The sequence below is a fragment of the Astyanax mexicanus genome, chromosome 1, assembly GCF_023375975.1.
Source record: "Astyanax mexicanus isolate ESR-SI-001 chromosome 1, AstMex3_surface, whole genome shotgun sequence".
NCBI classification, from domain to species: domain Eukaryota; kingdom Metazoa; phylum Chordata; class Actinopteri; order Characiformes; family Acestrorhamphidae; genus Astyanax; species Astyanax mexicanus.
The window spans coordinates 110,566,353-110,586,893 of NC_064408.1; the positions used below are offsets into that span (position 1 = coordinate 110,566,353).

At 38.7% G+C, this 20,541-nt stretch overlaps 1 protein-coding gene across 2 annotated transcripts in view; it reads left to right on the forward strand.

Annotated features, from left to right (window-relative positions):
• The window catches only part of invs (inversin), a 60,175-nt gene that overhangs the window by 22,059 nt on the left and 17,575 nt on the right, over positions 1 to 20,541 (forward strand). For both annotated transcript variants that reach the window (XM_007229449.4, XM_007229451.4), the window contains exons 5-13: positions 1,553 to 1,726; positions 6,294 to 6,461; positions 8,496 to 8,676; positions 11,036 to 11,145; positions 12,455 to 12,629; positions 14,035 to 14,190; positions 15,213 to 15,442; positions 16,500 to 16,606; positions 16,808 to 17,017. In XM_007229449.4, the coding sequence (XP_007229511.2) occupies positions 1,553 to 1,726; positions 6,294 to 6,461; positions 8,496 to 8,676; positions 11,036 to 11,145; positions 12,455 to 12,629; positions 14,035 to 14,190; positions 15,213 to 15,442; positions 16,500 to 16,606; positions 16,808 to 17,017 (1,511 nt within the window). The remainder of the gene's footprint in view (positions 1 to 1,552; positions 1,727 to 6,293; positions 6,462 to 8,495; positions 8,677 to 11,035; positions 11,146 to 12,454; positions 12,630 to 14,034; positions 14,191 to 15,212; positions 15,443 to 16,499; positions 16,607 to 16,807; positions 17,018 to 20,541) is intronic.

Below are 20,541 nucleotides of genomic sequence, written 5' to 3' on the forward strand. Positions count from 1 at the left end.
GTTATGGACAACTAATCCATGAGATCACAAAAGAGTCCAGAATAACATTTGAAGAACTGCAGGTCTCACTTAAGCCTTAGTTAAGGTCAGTGTTGATGAACTAATAATAAGAAAGCGACTGGGTGAAAATGGTCTCCACGGGAAAGTTCCGAGATAAAAAACACTGCTGACCAAAAAGAACACAACGGCCCATCTCACATTTCCCAAAAACATCTTGATAATCCCCAGGATTTGGGTAAATATTCTTTTTCTCACTGACGTGACAAAAATGGAACTTTATTTTTGGCGTAAACTAACACATAATATCAGAAAAAAATCATACTGAGTGTAAAACATGGTGGTGGTAGTGTGATGGTCTGGGGCTGCTTTGCTGCTTCAGGGTCTGGAAAGCTTGCTGTAATAGATGTAACCAGGAATCCTGCTTTTTACCAGACAATCCTGAAGGATTTTTTTTTTTCCGGCAATCTTTTCATGACCTCAAGCTCAGGTGTACTTGGGTTTTGCAGCAAGACAGTGACCCAAAGCACACAAACAAGTCCACCTCTGATTGGCTTTTAAAAAAAAAAACAAGCTAAATGAAGGTTTTGGAGTGGCCTAGTCCAAGTCTGATTGAGATGCTATGGCATGATCTGAAACAGGATGTTCATAATGGAAAATCCTCCATTGTGGCAGAATTAAAACAATTCATGTAAAGAAAAGAGGGGCAAAATTTCTCTTGCCAGTTATTGATAAAGCTTGATTGCAGCTGTTGCTGCCAAGGGTGGCACAACCAAGTTATTAGATTTAGGGGCAAATACTTTTTCACACAGGGCAAGATTAGTTTGGATAGATTTTTTTTTGGATAGATTATTTACTCAGGTTATCTTTTTATCTGTCTGATATTAAAGTTTGTTTGGAAAATAATATCAGTATGACAAAAAAGCAAAAACAAAATACATCTTTCTCACACCACTGTGTATCTACAGGGGTTGGACAATGAAACTGAAACACCGGTCATGTTAGTGTGGGAGGGTTCATGGCTAAATTGGAGCAGCCTGGTGGCCAATCTTCATTAATTGCACATTGCACCAGTAAGAGCAGAGTGTGAAGAGTGTTCAATTAGCAGGGTAAGAGCACAGTTTTACTCAAAATATTGCAATGCACACAACATTATGGGTGACATAACAGAGTTTAAAAGAGGACAAATTGTTGGTGCACGTCTTGCTGGCGCATCTGTGACCAAGACAGCAAGTCTTTGTGATGTATCAAGAGCCACGGTATCCAGGGTAATGTCAGCATACCACCAAGAAGGACCAACCACATCCAACAGGATTAACTGTGGACACAAGAGGAAGCTGTCTGAAAGGGATGTTCGGGTGCTTAACCCGAATTGTATCCAAAAAACCACGGCTGTTCAAATCACGGCAGAACTCGTGCACCTCAACTCTTCTGTTTCCACCAAAACTGTCCGTCTGGACAATAAATTATTGTGGTCTAAAACCAGGTGTTTCAGTTTCATTGTCCAACCCTGTATATCTATATCTATATATATGTGTGTGTATCTGTTTTTCAGGGAAATGTGCGTTTTATGAAGCTGCTGCTGTCACGGCATGCTGATTGGCTGTTGAAGGATCTGGAGGAGATGACGCCTCTGCACTTGGCCACACGCCACTCCAGCTCCAAGCCTCTCTCGCTTCTCCTCAAACACATGGCACCTGGAGAGGTGGACACTCAGGACAGGAACAAAGTAATGCAAACATATGCTACACGCAACGTACACAGCTAGCTTCAACCCCACACGTACATATACACATACACAACTGTTGCTGGCAGGAGCCAGAGGTGAATATGAGGTCAGCTTGCATGTGCGTGTGTGTGTGTCTGGCTGAATGGGTGTGTGTGCAGTAAAACAGCAGGAGCTAGCCGTACGCTTTGATGCTGCTCTTGAGGATATGAGGCCTATTTAAATAGTCTAATATAAAATAGACTTTCTCAGAGCGGCTGCCTAACAGAGCGCTCGCCAGGCGCCTGCCCGGATTACGGTCTCTGTCTTAGCCCTGTGTGTGTGTGTGTGTTACACTGATGAACATTTCAGATCAGTTGGGTAAAGGCCACCAGCAGCACTATTACACAAACCAACAGAAATTCTCAAATATCATGTTGTAATTTTGTGTAAAAATGATAATAGCTCAAAGTATTACTGAAGACTGGCTTGATTGTCTGCGATAATAGCGCTGCTGTAAGTTTGCGGCCGCAGTAATTAGCTGTAATAGTGGTAGCGATGTTAGTAATTCAGAGGGCACGTCCCAGTAGGAAAAACAAACCTGTGTTTAAACAAACTGTTTACAATAATGGGGTCCAGACTGATTACACTCAAACAGAAAGATGGAAATGGAAATTGTTGGGAGAAAAAAAAATCTGTTTTTATTACAAACCACAGGAAAATTTGCTCCAAAAAATTGGTTGATCATTTTATTTCATCTGATCTGAACTGACAGCAATGTGCATTATTACCTGATAGTTATTTAATTTAATAACTGTACCGTGGCGTGAAAAAGTATTTGCCCCTTACAGATTAAATCCCTTAAAAAAGTGTTTTATTTAAGTGAATTAAGCAGTAAAAATATCTTAAAACGCAACACATTATGCCCCAATCTGAAATTCAAAAACAGATTAGAAAACAAAGTCATCTATCAGTTTTGAAAAGGTTACAGAGTCATTTCTAAGGCTTTGGGACTCCAGTGAACCACAGTGAAAGCTATTATTCACATGTGAAGAAAACATAAAACACTGGTGAACCTTCCCAGGAGTGGCCGGCCAACCAAAATTATACCAAAAGGGCATGGACAACTCATCCAGGAGTAAACAAAAGAACCCAGAAAAAAACATGTAAAGACCTGCAGGTCTCACTTGCCTCAGCTAAGGTCAGTGTTAATCATCCCAATAGAAAAAACAAACCTGTGTTTAAACAAACTGTTTACAAGAATGGGGTCCAGACTACACTCAAACAGAAAAATGGAAATAAAAATTGTTGGGGGAAAAAATCAGTTTGTATTACAAACCACAGGAAAATTTATTACAAACCTAAATAATTGAAATAGAGATTTGACATGAACTAAAGTTTTCTTTAAACTCATCTAATAGTGAGTTTGAAAATGAGAAAATATCAGTTGAATCCACGTTTTTATAGATGCACTATTTGAACAAAAGTACTAGGATATATGCTATTTTATTTATTTATTTTATTTTAAAAACAAGTGTATTAAAACAAGTTAATTGTGTTTTTTACTGGAGCTACTGTCCACATATTATTATTTAATAGTTTTTATTATTTAATTGGGCGTATTATTTAATTATTTCAGTTATGTGCTTCATTATTTCTTCACAATCACATGATGCAGTGATCCTTCACAGTATTTCATTGGATAGCTAGCTGAAAGCGCTTGGAGGAGAATGCAAACTGCCAATTCAAAACAAATGCCCAGGTTAGCATTTGCGTGTTAGCGGCCGTCATGCCCACCTAGTGAGAATAGTGCTGATCATGCCGTCTTCTAATAATTTTATTTCTAATTTGTATCCCATTTTCTCCCCAATTTACACGGCCAGTTACCCAACCCACTCATTAGTACTCCCGCTATCACTAGTGATGCCACAACACACCAGGAGGGTGAAGACTAACACATGCTTCCTCTGTTAAATACATGTTAAATATTTTCCAACTGCTGCTGGTGCAGTATTGCTGTGTAGCATCACAGCGCGCTCGGAGGAAAGGGCAGCGACTCGGTTTTGATACATCAGCTCACAGACATCAGCCTTGTGCTGATCAACATCACCCTAAGAGTGATGAGGGGAGAGAGTGCCATCTACCCACCCAGAGAGAGCAAGGCCAATTGTGCTATCTCAGGGCTCCCGTAGCTGATGGCAAGCTACATGAACAGGCTACGAACTGGCAATCTCCCTGATTATGCGGTCTTGTATATTGCAGTTATGATCATTACTCAAAATTAAACCTATGACCTCCTGAGAGTAGGGCCTGCGCTTAGACAGTAGCACCACCTATGAGCTCCATATCTGTAGCTTGTTAATAGTCCTGTAATCACTGGATGTTTTATACTGATTGTAGTTTGATCCAGAAATTCCTTACCTGTGTATCACTAGTAGTAACAGCATAGATAGTAAAACGGGTTATAGCACCCTTTGTACCTTTTTCAGAGGTAATTGGAGCTTTACTTCGAGCCTCATATGCTTTCCTGGGAAACACTGCTATCAAGCCATCCAGATTAACAGACCGCATGCAGCTTTATTCACTTTGGCTCCAATTACTGTAAACATTCGCCCCAGTCTACTTTCCGATGAGCCACGCACATGCAGCAGCTCCTCGTAGCCGCCATCATTTACCATCTCATTCCACAGACAGAACTGCTTAAAGCTTACACTGTTATTAAGGCTTTTAAGTCACCATTCACTGAATGTGCGTGAGTGTGTGCGAGTGTGCGCCTGTGTGTTGCGGTTACATGAGCATTCCCTCTTAGCCACATGAAGGAGATCTGTTGTTCTTAAGCTCTCATCCGCCTGGATCTGTTGGTTTTGTAATAATTTGATAAGCAGAATTGTGAGTTCTCGTGATTAAGCTGCTTTCCCGGCCCATTGCAGAAAATACTTGTTCTCTGTCAGACTTTACGTAAGGCATTGTGCCCATGCTGGATGTTTGTCTTTTTCCTGATTTGTTGCTTGGAGATGTGAGGTCATGTTCAGCTTGTTTGGTCATTGAACAAGGTGGAACTCCATAGACGTTAGCAGTGAACGCACAAATATGGACAAATAAAGCAATATGCGCAAACTCTGTTGGTTATGCAGAATGGGTATTGATGTAAAACATGATAAATTAAGATCCTAAATTAATTTAGACTCTTTTTGGCACTTGGCTAGGTTGCACTTATTTTTCCCAGGTTAAGAAGTTTAGTGAGTTCCATCCGCTGTGGACCTACCTTACTTTTCCTTGCAGCCTACGTTATGCCACATAACCATGTGTTTTTTTGCAGTTTTTTCACGATAAGGATCAAAATCTGATTCATCTTACAGCACTAACGGTTATGCTCTATCGTTTCATCTGCAAGAGGGTGTACAAGAAAGAAATCCTTCTCCCTGCACACATTTCCTATGACAGCCAATCATGTTTCTTTTTGTTGGTGATTATTGTATGTTTAAACATTACATTTTATTGCATTTAATGGATGCTTTTATTTAAAGTGACTTATTTACAAATTATCAAGTACATAAACAATAGAGGACATAGAAGTTCAAGACAAAGTATTTTAGAAAGTGCCTGAAAGAGGGCAAAAGGAAATAGTGGGATAGAGGAAGAAAGGAGGTTAGAAGTAGTTAGTCGGTTTGTTAGAGGTGTTAGGAGAGTAAGTGCTCTTTGAAGAGCTCTGTCTTCAGGAGTTTATTAAAGATAGTGAGAGATTCTCCTGATCTGGTAGTGGAAGGTAGTTTGTTAGAGGTGTTAGGAGGGTAAGTGCTCTTTGAAGAGCTCTGTCTTCAGGAGTTTCTTAAAGATAGTGAGAGATTCTCCTGATCTGGTAGTGGAAGGTAGTTAGATAGAGGTGTTAAGAGAGTAAGGGCTCTTTGAAGAGCTCTGTCTTCAGGAGTTTATTAAAGATAGTGAGAGATTCTCCTGCTTTGGTAGTGGAAGGTAGTTTGTTCCACCATTGGGGAACTCTGTATGAGAACAGTCTGGATTACTTTGTGTGAGTGTTTGGTAAACCGAGGCGACGTTTACTAGAGAAGCGCAGCTTTAGGAGTGAGTACAGGTAAGAAGGAGCTGTTCTGTCATCACCTTGTAAGCAATCATAAGAGCTTTGAATTTAATACGAGCTGCAACCAGTAGCCAGTGGATCTCAATGATCAGTAGGGTGACAAATGCGCGTTTTGGCTGGTTGAAGACCAGGCTTGCTGTCAGTTGACATCAACTGTGAAAAGAGCTACCTGCAGTGTTGGGCACGTTACTTTGAAAAAGTAATTAGTTATAGTTACTTGTTACTTCTCCAAAAAAGTAACTGTGTTACTAACTGAGTTACTCCACTATAAAAGTAAGTAGTTACCAGTAAAAGTAACTATTGCGTCCTGTGATTTATATTTTAGAATTTTTGCAAGAAACATTTTTTTATGACTTTTTTTTTCATTAGGTGTCCTAATTTTTCACAAATACTTAAGTACTATAGATATTAACTAAATTCTGTCATGCTTTGAAACTGAATGTATTGTTTTGTGTGTGTGTGTGTGTGTGTGTGTGTGTGTGTTTGTCTCTGCAGCAGACGGCACTGCACTGGAGTGCATTCTACAACCACCCAGAGCATGTAAAGCTGCTGATCAAACACGACTCAAACATCGGGATCCCAGACAGCGAGGGCAAAATCCCTCTACACTGGGCAGCTCACAACAAACACCCTAACGCCACACACACTGTGCGCTGCATTCTGGTAAGAGCACACACACATACACTATTACTACAAGGAATAGAAATGTTGATGTAAGGGTTTGGTCTGTGCACTGCTGCATCTCTGTTTGTGTGTGGGGGGTGTACACACTTTGGCCAAGATAGCAATGAACGCCTGACATCTGCCTACATTGTTTTAAGTTAGTGGCGGATTTGTGTTTTCTGTTGCGAAGATAGCAATACACAAGAAATGTATCTAAACACTCCTCATATCCAGACCTCCATACCCATCGGCATAGATATATTCACAAGCCCCGTTGCTATTTAAATAGATGCAGGCAAAAGGCACAAATATGAAATGATGGCGGGTTGTAAGATAGCAATGAGCATCGCAATGAGCCTTTTGCAGGGTGGAAGATAGGGCCTTGTATGTTTACGATTTTTTTATGCAGGTTAAACTGAATACATTTCTGCGTGTTAAATTCTGCAGTTTTGAGTAGCGTATTTTTCACATATTAAGGAGCACCATATTGTAAGGCGCACCATCAATGAACATCTATTTTCTGGTCTATTTTCATACATACTGGTTCTATTTTCATACAAGGCGCACCAGATTATAAGACGCATTTTAAAAGACGCTATAAGGAACTTCTGATTTAGCAGGTGGTCTTGGGGCATAGCTAACTAAGTTAAGTAAAGATAAGCTAAGTAAACAAAACTGTAATAAAAAAGTCTTTTAAATCAAACGAGCTCTGGATGTTAATCTACACAGATTTCTCTCCTGAAAATTGTTTATTTAGGAGAGTAAAGTGCTTTTGTTTATTTACAGCTTAGATTCATGAATTTCTTCAGCAGGAAGGCTGGAGCATTAGCACTAGTATCTAAATGCTAGCGGTTAGCGGCTTGTGTCGCCCGAAAGAGCTACACTGAAGAACCCTGAGTTTTAGGAACGTAGCTTTTTTTACACAGTAAATGCGCAGGCTACAGTCCGATATACTCCCCGTTGAGTATCGAAAGAGCTAGCACAGTTAGTGGGTAATGCTAATGCAGCTCCAGCAGTGCTAGGCGGGGTTAGGAGCAGGCTACAGGCCAATAATATTCACCTCAGAACTCTGAAAGAGCTAACAGGGTTAGTGGGTAATGCTAATGCTGCTCCAGCTGTACTAGCTGGAGTTAGTAGCAGGCTACAGGTTGCTAATATTCACCTCTGAACGAGGAAATAGCGAGCGTGGTTAGCGGGTAATGTTAATGCTACTCCAGCAGTGCTAGCCGGGGTTAGCAGCAGGCTACTGAATGATAATATTCATCTATGAACGGGGAAATAGCGGTTAGCGGCTAATGTTAATGCTACTTCAGCCCCGATACTGAAAAAGTGAAACTACTGTATAAAGCTGTCCTTCAGTGGAGTGGTTTTACTGCTCCTTAATACCTGACTGGTAAAATTCATACATAAAGTGCACCAGATTATAAGGCAAACTTAATTTTTTTTTGGAAAAGTTTAAGTGGTATACAGTATGCTGTTCAGTTTGTTCATTCACTACCAGACCACTATGTTTTAAAATGAATATCTTAGATGTTGACACAGATGATTGTTCCTTACTAATGCTATTAATTTGAATAGATTTTATCCTCCCAATACCACATGAATGCTACTGCTTTAGATTCATTGGAAAAATCTTAGTAACTGCTGCTTTAAATTGCACTCAGTTACAGTAAATAACTTTGATGTCTGTCTGTTTTTTTTTTTTTTTGTTTTTTTTTTAGAATTTAGTTAACTGGTCAGTCTCAAATTATCACTCCGTCAGAAGTCACATGACTTTGGAGCCTTTGGGCTAAGGAAATGCATTCCTAAGTATGACTCCCTTTTATAAAATAGGCATTGATTTTCCCTTCTCTAAAGTCCTCTAGTCACATGACTATGTATTTACTGCCAATTGTATGTCTGCCAGCTCCAGACTGTGTGTCTGAAACACATAATGCTGCCCAAATTCCCCCAAGCTGTCTTGAGTTGTTCCCCAGTCTGCTCTCTAAGCTTACTGTGTGTACGTACTGTGTAATATGTGGGTGTGTGTTGCAGGAAGCCGCTCCCACCGAGTCCCTGTTGAACTGGCAGGACTATGAGGGGCGGACCCCGCTTCATTTTGCTGTGGCCGATGGGAACGAGGCGGTGGTGGAGGTCCTGACGTCATACGACGGTTGCAACGTTACAGCTTACGACAACTTGTTCAGGACACCCCTGCACTGGGCAGCACTGCTGGGTATGAAGCCAGGGTCTTGCAAAAGTTTAGACAAATAAAAATTTCTGTTGCTGTGAATAGATATTAGTGACTAGAAGTCACTAACTAATTGCCTTAAAAAAAAAAAAAAAAAAAAAAAAAAAGGAAAGATGCATAATTTAGAAGTTTGGGCTTCTTAAAGGAGAAATCCGGTGTAAAACTGACTTGTGTTTTAGTGAAACATGATAAAAAGTACAAACTTTTCTCAAATAATCCACCTCCATTTACCCCCAGCTTTCCTAAATATAGCACTTTAAGCTGATGCTTCCAACAGGCTTACAGTGATAGCAATAGGGGCATAGTGTTTTCTATGCAAAGAAAAGCTATTTTTACACAGTTAACAAGCTCAAAGTAGCTCTACACTTCATTGGTAGAATTTTGAGGGCCCTGACATTAAAAACAAGGTACTAAGAACTTTCAAAGTGCACAGGTAGTTTATTAAAAGCAGCTTGTTGAAGGATTAGCACAAACAAATAGGTAGGATGGAGGAACAAATTACAAAATAAATTCTGTGGAAATGCATTAATTCCAGCTGTTGCTGAAAATATCTATATAATAAACGATCAGCAGCCATGGGCTTCTCTAAGCAGCTGCCTAACACCCGAAACATTAAAATACTCTCATTATCAGTTTTGGAAAAAGTTTATCTTTTAAATATAATCTTTCAGTGTTTTTTTAATGGGCCTGCATGGGTATCCTTTGGGTATTCAGATTAATATACAGTACACAGGTGAGAAAAATGTTAGTGCAATAACAAATAACTAGCGACTATTAAAATTACAGGGTTTGTACGGTCATGAAAAACCTAGAGAAGTCATGAAATTTGAAAAAGACTTTTTTTTTTATGGAGAAAATCTATATAGATGTAACAAATATGTCAAAGTTAATTCAGTAATTTAGCCATGCAGAATGAAACTCTCAGGATCTGACCCAGATTTTATTATTAAAGATTGTGTCAGCATTTTTATTAGATTCTTTTAGGCCTAATATTATGGAGTAAATTTTGAGTATAGTTTTAGTTGCTTTTTGTTTTTATCGTCCATGTCTTCACTAGTGTTTTGGTCATGAAAAATCATATGGTCATGAAAATTTGCCTTGAAGGCATGGAAAAGTCATGAAATGACTGGACTTTCCCTAACCCTGACTAGGAAGAAAAAGACAAGATGATGGCTTGATTGATGGATGAGTGTCTTTGATCTTATCAGTGGCATGAGCCAACCATTTGTTTTTAGATTTACTGTAAAGCCTACTAAAAAACAAAATCTTTATTCATTCTCAGTGCTAAAGAGAGGTTGGAAAATTGTCATGTATCTTGCCGTATTGAATCGTATTTCTTACATAAACCGTATACACACAGACATCAAACAGAATCTAACACAATAGAAATGTAGAAAACAGGCCCTGTGTGACTGTGTGGTCAATATTTACGACAGTTATTGCCTTTATTGTGACATATATGGTCTGAGCTACATCTGTCATGAGTTAAACTATGACATCTGGATCCAGTAGAATTTCGCTGCAGAATTAAAGGCAGCTATCTCAGATTCGTTGCACTCGTCCATGCGTGATGGAAGAAAGTTTAACTTTAACAGCAGTAAATTCCTTGGCCCCTGACACATTTTGTTGTTTTGTATTGAAAAGTAGTAAACACAGCCTCTGTATTTAATGAAACAATCAAATACAGCATTTAAACTTTTCTTAATGCATGGTTGCATGGTCTTTAATAATTAAACCAGTAAAAAAACTATATTGTCAATGTGGCCTGTGCAAAGGACTTGATTGGCAAACAATGCCACCAGCTGTAATCAGAAACTGTCAGCTGGATCAAGTTTCCAAGCTTTTCTGACTCTTTTTAATTGCACTAAAACAATGATCAAACATGATTTCCTCTAAGCAACTGTCTTTAGACTTGGAAATGAATCTAATCTGTTCCCACAAAGCAGTGAAAAGCTATAGGAAGTTGTCATTTCTGCAGTGTTAAATTAAACAATGTCAATTCAGGGGAACTGTGGAGGTCAAGATAAGATCTGAATGACCGAGAAAGTGTTTATTGTAAGAATAGAGGAAGAGACCAGACACTCTTGAATATAATAGGCAATATGTAAGAGTTCACAGGTGGTAACAAAGCTTGGTGTTAATACTAAGACAGTCGCAAACAAAACAAACAGGGGATCCCCGGAAATGTGACACCCATATGCTGGTAAGACAAGCAAATCAAAACCCTTGATTATCTTAGCTATTCACAGTAACAGAAAGGTTCTACAGGGTGTACAGAGTGCTAATTGAATCAGTTTGCATAAGTGTGAATCCTGATCTTGTTGAATGCTCGTGTGTGTTTAAGGCCATGCACGGATCGTTCATCTGCTGCTGGAGAGGAATAAGTCCGGCATGATTCCGTCAGACAGCCAGGGAGCCACACCATTGCACTATGGAGCTCAGAGCAACTACGCTGTAAGTAATTTCCCATGTATAAATGTGTTTTGAGGTGCTTTTAAGAGATTAATCGTTTAAACTTGATCACAAACACAGACCTTGCAAACAAATCTTCCATAATAGAAAGGTTGATTTTAAATGTTCATGATTTTTTTTTTACTTTTTATTATTATTACTTCAGTAAATTACTATGTAATAAATTATCATTAGGAACACAATTGATAGTACACAAAAGGCTTTTGGTGTTTTTTACCAAAAATGTTTGTTCTTATTATACTGTATTAAGCTACTTGCAGTCCTAAATGTAAAAAAAAAAAACAGAATTAATTAGCATACCTTATATAGGTAGGTTATGTTGGTTATATTCAGTGCCCTACAAAAGTACTGGAACCGTGAGGCTAATTCCATTGTTTCTGCTGTACACTAAAAACATTTGGGTATGATATTAAAAGATGAATATGAGACAAATTTCAGCTTTTATTTCCAGGTATTTACATTAGGATCTGATGCACGGTTGATACTACCTTCACTGTGTTTCACAGATGAGCTGGTATGTTTGAGATCATGAGCAGATCCTTTCTTTCTTCAAATATTAGCCTTTCCATCACACTGGTAAAGGTAAATCTTTGTCTCATCAGTCCATAATCTCTGTACCTCTTGGCAAATCCCAGACTGGGCTTTCTATTAATAATTAATAATTCGTGTTTTTCATCTTCTGTTAAAGCCTCTGTAGTTTTGTTCATGAAGTCTTCTGTGATTAGTTGATTGTTGGTTATTACTGAAGACACTAACAGTTATTTTAGGGTTTTTCTTTACAACACTCACAATTTTTCTGTCATCAACTGCTGTGGTTTTCCTTGGTCTACTTGTTCAACATCTGTTGCTTAGTACACCAGTGATGACTTTCTTCTTGAGGACATTCCAAATAGTTGTACTGGCTGTGGCCAATACTTTCCATTATCTCTCAGCTTTACAATTGCTTGTTTTTCACCCATAGTCCGCTTTCATGGATTTCATGTTGGCTACTCCTTTAACTATAAATGCAAAGCCTGAATAATTGATGTATCAGGACACACCTGGGCAAAAAACAAACCTGATAGTCACATGTTCCAATAATTTGCTCACAAAAAAAAGGTGTGGATTCAGACAGAAGGTGCTATCTTCTGAACTGTGCATCAGATCCAGATGTAAATACCTGGAAATACTTTTGGAGGGCACTGTATGTAACTATGCATCTGTTGTATAGTATAATGCACTGAAGTAACGCTCACAGTTACAGCATTATCGTAAGTTTTAGACCCCGCTTACAGCTGGTTTTGTGTGTCAGGACACGGTGGCGGTGTTTCTGAAGCACCCGTCAGTGCGGGACGAGCCCGATCTGGAAGGCAGGACCGCTTTCATGTGGGCTGCTGGTAAGGGCAGTGATGATGTCATCAAGACCATGCTGGAACTCAAGGGACATGTCCTGGACATCAACATGGCCGACAAGTATGGAGGAACGGGTAAGCGGCAAAAACATATCTGCACATAATCTACTTGTAGTAGAACTGAATGGTATAGGGAGAAAAAGTTAGTTGGCTACAATGCAATATTTTTGTTATATTTTAATTACATTTTGTCTGCTGGTTTCTTTACTGGTTTCCTGCCCTTTATGGTTAGTGTCACAATTTCCTGTTTAATCAGGCATGTTATTGTCTCATTAAATATGCAGACATACTGTATGTTAATAAGCTTGGCAGATATGAGGAATAAGCAACGAATAGGCCTGTCACAATAATTATGTTATTAACTTATTGTACAATATAAGGACTTGCAGTAGTGCACATTATTTACAATGTTGTACATTGAGTTATTTTTACAGTACCAGTCAAAAAAGTTTGGACACTTCTTAAATTCAGTGGTTTTCTGCATTGTAGATTAATAATACTAATTTATTTAAACTACGAATAAAAACATAAAGAATTATTTAGTAAACAAAAAGTGTGAAACAAACCAGAGTATGTTTTATTTAAGATTCTTTAAAGCAGCATCTCTTGCTTAGATGACACCTGAGTCACCTGAAATGGCTTTCAGTTAACAGCTCTGCTGAACTTGTGAAGAGTTGAATTACTTGAATTTCTTGCCTCTTAATGTGTTTGAGAGCATCAGTTAAGTTGTGAAGAGGTAGAGTTGGTATACAGTGAACAGCTCTATTTGAGTAATGTTCCAATTAGTCCATATTATAGCAAGAACTACTCAACTAAGTAAAGAAAAATCATTTTAAGAAATGAAGGTCATGGGGCTCTAAGTGGTGTAGCGGGCTAAGTGCTGCCACTATGATCGGGAGATTGCTAGTTTGAATCCTGTTCATGCAGCTTGCCATCAGCTGCCGGAGGGTAGGTAGATGGTGCTTTTTCCCTACATCACTCCAAAGGGTGATGTCGCTCAGCACAAGGTGTCTGTGAGCTGATGTATCGAAACCGAGTTGCTGCACTTTTCTCCGAGCGCTACATCAGCAGCAGTTCAAAAAGAGGCGGTGATTGACTTCACATGTGTCGGAGGCTATTGGCTGTGTAAATTGGGGAGAAAATGAGAAAAAATTGGAAATAAAATTATTTTAAAAAAAAAATCTTATATTCAGTCAATCTTAAACAATAAAAAAAAAGTGTCCCCAAGTACGGTCACAATGACCATCAAAAACGTCATAATGATGAAACTGGCTCTCATCAGGACTGCTCAAGAAAAGGAAGAGCAAGAGTTCCCTCTGTTGTACAGGATACATTCATCAGAGTTACCAGCCTCAAAAACCACATAAGAGACACCTAAATGCTTCACAGAGTATTATGGTCTGTTTAACACCTTTTGAGTCAAACTTTTAACTGGTACTATATATATATATATATATATATTGTGTTTGTGTTTATGTAGCGCTCCATGCAGCGGCACTCTCAGGCCATGTGTCCACGGTGAGGTTGTTGCTGGAGAAGGGGAGCATGGTGGATCCTCTGGACGTCATGAAACACACTCCCCTGTTCCGTGCCTGTGAGATGGGCCACAGAGATGTCATTCTCACACTCATTAAAGGTGGGTTTGGGCTATGGGAACATACTCATCACATACTAATACATAGATAAAAAGAATAACAAGGCTATTAGACACCAACAGGATGTCTCAAGATCTAAGACCTATACAGCTCTGGAAAACATTAAGAGACCACTTCAGTTTCTGAATCAGTTTCTCTGATTTTGCTATTTATAGGTATATGTTTGAGTAAAATGTACATTGTTGTTTTAATTTATAAACTACAGACAACATTTTTCCCAAATTCCAAATAAAAATATTGTAATTTAGAGCATTTACTTGTAGAAAATGAGAAATGGCTGAAATAACAAAAAAGATGCAGAGCTTCCAGACCTCAAATAATGCAAAGAAAAGAAGTTCATATTCATAAAGTTTTAAGAGTTTAAAAATCAATATTTGGTGGAATAACCCTGTTTTTAAACACAGTTTTCATGCATCTTGGCATGTTCTCCTCCACCAGTCTTACACACTGCTTTTGGATAACTTTACGCCACTCCTGGTGCAAATATTCAAGCAGCTCATCTTGGTTTGATGGCTTTTGATCATCAATCTTCCTCTTGATTATATTCCAGAGGTTTTCAATTTGGTAAAATCAAAGAAACTCATAGTTTTTAAGCTCTCTCTTATTTTTTTCAAGAGCTGTATATGGTTCACACAATAACTGGACAGTTGTAACTTATACTCGATGCATTGGAAGTGGGAAAATGGATAGATGTTAGGTCCAGATCATTATTGGTTCAAAGCATCTCCAAAACTGCATGGATTTTTGGATGCTCCTGATTCACAAGTGTCTTCCAACAGTGGTTAATTGATATACGAGCTGCAAACCAGCATTAATAAATTGTACATAATTGCTCATAATGTTTTGACTGTGATTTTTGTCTGTATATACATATTATTATTTTGTTAGTTTTAATAAAATATGTTACATTATCATATAACATACTGTAGGTTAATTTATATAAAATAACAACTGAAGGTATGTATGAGTGCTTGGCAGAAGTGCATTGTGTATTTGTGTTCAGGTGGGGCGCGTGTGGACCTGGTGGACATAGATGGCCACTCTGCTCTTCACTGGGCAGCACTAGGTGGTAACGCGGAGGTGTGCGAGGTGCTAATGGAGAATGGGATCAGTCCAAACTTGCAGGATCAGGCTGGCCGGACACCCCTGCAGTGTGCTGCCTACGCTGGCTATATTAACTGCATGGCTCTGCTCATCCAACACCACGCTGACCCCAACATGCAGGACAAGGAGGTAGAGCTCCACATCAAGTTTTTGAGAGCATTTATAGGCAAAATGGTCATGACCATAAGAGTATAATAGGTTATAGGTACCATATTTTACAGGCACTATAAGTAACCACTATTTTCTGGTCTATTTTCATATATAAGGCGCAATTTTAAGCTACACAAGTAAGGAACAAGGGTGTCATCACTAAGTAAGTAAAAAAAAAACCCTGTAATTTACAAAAAAAACATTTTCTTTTAAAGTAAAACGAGCACTGGATGTTAATCTCTCTTCTAAAAAATGTTTATTCGGGTTAGTAAAGCGCTTATGTTTAGTTATTGTAGGCTTAGATTACCAATATTTTCAACAGTGCAGGTTAGAGATGCGGATTTCATTTTCCAGCAGGACTTGGCACACTGGCCACACTGCCAAAAATACCAATTGGTCTTATATAATATTATAATTTTCTGAGACACTTATTTTTTGGGGGTTTTCTTCGGCTGTAAGCCATAATCATCAACAATAAAATAAATAAACACTTAAATTACATCACTTTCTGTGTGTAATACATCTATATAATATATTAGTTTCACATTTCTAACTAAATTACTGAAATAAAGTAACTTTTCAATGATATTCAAATTTTTAGAGACGCACTACTATAAGCTATAGGGACCATCAAAAAACATGTCCTAACAGCTTTGCCATCAAGATGCCGCCGCTCAGAGGAAGCAAAATTGGCCCTGCTCCCTCCAGGTTCGTAGATGGCGCTCTCTCCCCACATCACTCCAAAAGGTGATGTCCACAGTACAAGGTGTCTGTGAGCTGTTGTATAAGAACCGAGTCGCTGTGCTTTTCTCCGACTGGGCTGTGATGCTACTCGGCAATGCATCACTAGTGATAGGGGGAGTCCTAATGAGTGGGTTGGGTGGTCAGCTGTGTAAATTGGGAAGAAAATGGGAAAACTTAGAAATACAGTTATATATATAAAAAAAAGTCCTGCACTTTTCTATTTTTTATGTATAACATATTCAACAGATGTATGTGTGTCTGTGTGTGTGTGTGTGTGTGTGTGTGTGGTAAGGGGAGGACTGCGCTACACTGGTCGTGCAATAATGGTTATCTGGATGCTGTGAAGCTTCTTCTGGGATGTGGAGCGTTCCCCAACCACATGGAGCATACAGAGGAGAGGTATTGTACAGCACAATAACGCTCATTCCTGCGTTAGGGGTGGAGATCATCCAACATTCTTACCTCATTAACGCTCCTGAGAGCGTACTTCAATATCCTGTCGAAAGCCTTTCCTGGACTACAGTTTACTTTTTTTATTTATTTATTTTTTCAGTAAACAATATGTAATTTGTATCACACTGTGTTTGTGTGTGTGTTTAGGTACACTCCTCTGGATTATGCTTTACTGGGAGAGCATCAGGAGGTGACTCAGTTTCTGCTGGAGCACGGCGCCATGTCCATCGCCGCCATCCAGGACATTGCTGCCTCCACCATCCAGGCCCTCTATAAAGGCTATAAGGTCCGCCGAGCCTTCAAAGAGCGCAAGAACCTCCTCATGAGACATGAGCAGCTCCGAAAAGATGCAGCCAAGTGAGAGAAACAAACACACAAATGGTTCAGTCAGATGGCTCTTTTTCACTGCATGGTTTCAGAGCTTCCTGACTTACTTTTCTGCATCTGGTACCTGGTTCTTTTTCCACTTCCACAGTTCTGCCCCCAAAATGTAAATGATGACATTGCAAAACACAGCCACTACCATTTTCACAGCAATGACAAAGTAACCGTGGATACTCCTGAAAGAATCATGTTCTGATTTCTTGGTTTGTGGCTATTTGCATTGCAAAGAGTAACTATGGAATAAAATGTAACATGTAACCATGAAGAGATCTGATTGGCCAAAGAGAATAATCAGCTTGCTTAAAAACAGTAACAGTAGGTAGTAAAAGTAAGTAGGTATTAAAGAAAGTACTGAAGTTTCCTAATGAAAAAAACACAAAAAAGCATACATTGAATACATTCAAGTCGAGTATTGAAAAAGTGCCATAAAAGGTTTGAATGTATTTTTTCCCCCCAAAGTAACAAATATCACAGTCTCTAAAGTTTAAAAAATTAAGAGACCACTTCAGTTTCTGAATCAGTTTCTCTGATTTTGCTATTTATAGGTTTATATTTGAGTAAAATGAACATTGTTGTTTTATTCTATAAACTACAGAAAACATTTCTCCCAAACTTTATTTGCAGAAAATGAGAAAAACAAAAAAGATGCAGATATTTCGGACCTCAAATAATGCAAAGAAAACAAGTTTATATTCATAAAGTTTCAGAGTTCAGAAATTAATACTTGGTGGAATAACCCTGATTTTAATCACTTTTCGTGCATCTTGGCATGTTCTCCTCCACCAGTCTTACACACTGCTTTTGGATAACTTTATGCCACTCCTGGTGCAAAAATTGAAGCAGTTTAGCTTGGTTTGATGGCTTTGTGGTGTGGTGGCTTTGTATATGTTGTTTAACCCCTCCTGGTCCCATCACCATAGAGGTCTCACAGAAGCATGTTATCTGGGTAGATGCATTTTGCACAAAATTAAATGTTGTAATTTTTTTTTTTTTTTTTTTAGTATTTGCTTACACAGTAAAAATGTTCTGTTTAATACTGTTTAAATAATCATGTAATCTTTTACATAACGAAACTGCAACAACTTTATCAAAAATTGAATTTATTTGACCGTATCATATCAGCTCTAGCAGCCATCTCCTCCACAATTTAGCTTATTTCTGCAGGTAATTAGATTGCTGGTCAAACCGTCAGTTTTAAGAGGATGCGACAGAGGTTTCACTACATTTCAATTAGTAACAGAGTGAAATGAATAATCTGTTAAATGTTAGAGCAGATAGTGCACTGCTTAACATGATGAATGGTTTGTACATATGAATATTGGATCAGCCTTAATATGTGAATATTTGCTAGCTGCGCGCTCATTAATCTGCCTGTCTGATGTGCAGTATGATCAAGCATCACCATCAATTTCCTACTGCCAATAGAGAGAGACGGACAAAGAGAGAGGCAGGTAGGGAGAGAGAGAGTGATAGAAAGCTAGAAAGAGAGAGAGAGAGGGAGAGAGGGAGGAGGAGGTAGAGAGAGAGAGAGCGCGAGAAAGATTCTCTTCTATTAATTGGCCAACGTTCAGCTGCTTCATGTGACATTTAGAATCTGTCAACCGACAGGATGAATGAATACACACACACACACGCGCACACACACACACTTCTGAGCATAGTCTCTCCAGCATCTCCTTCAAAGGAATTTGCTCGCTCCATCATTTAAAGCATTTTCTTTCTCGTTTTCTCATTTCTTTTGTTTTGTCTGTTTGTTTTAAAGATAAGTTAAATGGTTTCTAATATATTGGAGAACACACAAACAGTAGTATTCCTCAATTTGTCAAATCCATAATGCTGCTTTATTACTTATAAAAAGCAAAGCAAGGTAAGGCAAGTTTATTTATATAGCACCTTCCATACACAACAGTCATTCAAATTAGAAAATACAAAAAAAAACGTAATAAAAAACGTGAATAAAATATGATTCAAACTATTTATTTAAAAGAAGGAAAGTCAACAATATTAATTAAATTAAAAGTGCCATTACAAAATAAAAGTGGTCAGATTGATAAATGTTAATGCTGATTAGGTAACATTAAAACAGATCAAGTGACGTTAATATTAGTCATGCCAAAAAAAATACATAATAAATAAAGAAATAATGTTTATGGAAGACAAAGTCAAATAAAGTCAAATATCATTAAAGATAATATGATATCACTTGCTGCTCAGTAAAGCACAGACTGAAGGTGTCGTCTGAGATATAAACATAACAGTACACATTTATATTTCTACAAGTCTGTATAGTATCATACACAGATTTCTATTACACACATTTAAAAACACATTTTTTCCACTTGAAGCATGGCGCTCAACATGTTATATAACAATGTAAAACACAGAGCTGCTTAGATCTAAAGCATTACATTACATTACATTACATTACATTTCATTTGGCAGACGCTTTTGTCCAAAGCGACTTACAATAATGAAGTACAAAGTAATAGGAATTTAGATAACCCATTTTTAGATAGGGCTTAAGGAGGTCGAAGGGAAATAAAGGGATAGAGAAGTGAAGGAGGGGAAGAAGGAAATGGGGTTAGAAGTAGTTAGTGTGTTAGAGGTGTTAGGAGAGTAAGTGCTCTTTGAAGAGCTCTGTCTTCAGGAGTCTCTTAAACATAGCGAGAGATTCTCCTGATCTGGTAGTAGAAGGTAGTTTGTTAGAGGTGTTAGGAGAGTAAGTGCTCTTTGAAGAGCTCTGTCTTCAGGAGTTTCTTAAAGATAGCGAGAGATTCTCCTGATCTGGTAGTAGAAGGTAGTTTGTTCCACCATTGGGGAACTCTGTATGAGAACAGTCTGGATTGCTTTGTGTGAATGTTTGGCAAAGCGAGGCGACGTTCATTGGAGGAGCGCAGCGGACGGGAGGTAACGTAAGCCTTCAGGAGTGAGTGCAGGTAGGAAGGAGCCTGTTCTGACATCACCTTGTAGGCGATTGTAAGAGTTTTGAATTTGATGCGAGCATCAACTGGTAGCCAGTGGAGCTCAATGAGCAGCGGGGTGACATGTGCCCGTTTTAGTTGGTTGAAGACCAGACATGCTGCTGCATTCTGGATCATTTGGAGTGGTTTTACTACGCAGGCCGGGAGGCCAGTTAGCAGGGCATTGCAGTAGTCGAGGCGTGAGATGACGACTGCTTGTACCAGGAGTTGGGTGGCCTGTTGCGTCAGAAACTGTCTAATTTTCCTGATGTTATAAAGCGCGAAGCGGCAGGATCGAGCAACCGAGGCCACATGGTGCGTGAAGGAGAGCTGGTCATCAACCATAACACCCAGGTTCCTAGCAACCTTTGTCGGTGAGAGAGAGAGAGAGAGTCGATACTTATAGAGAAGTTGTGTTGAAAAGATGGTTTTGCTGGTATGACCAGAAGTTCAGTCTTTGAGAGATTTAATTGAAGGTGATGCTCCTTCATCCATGAGGATATGTCAGAGAGACACAACGATATCCATGCAGAGATT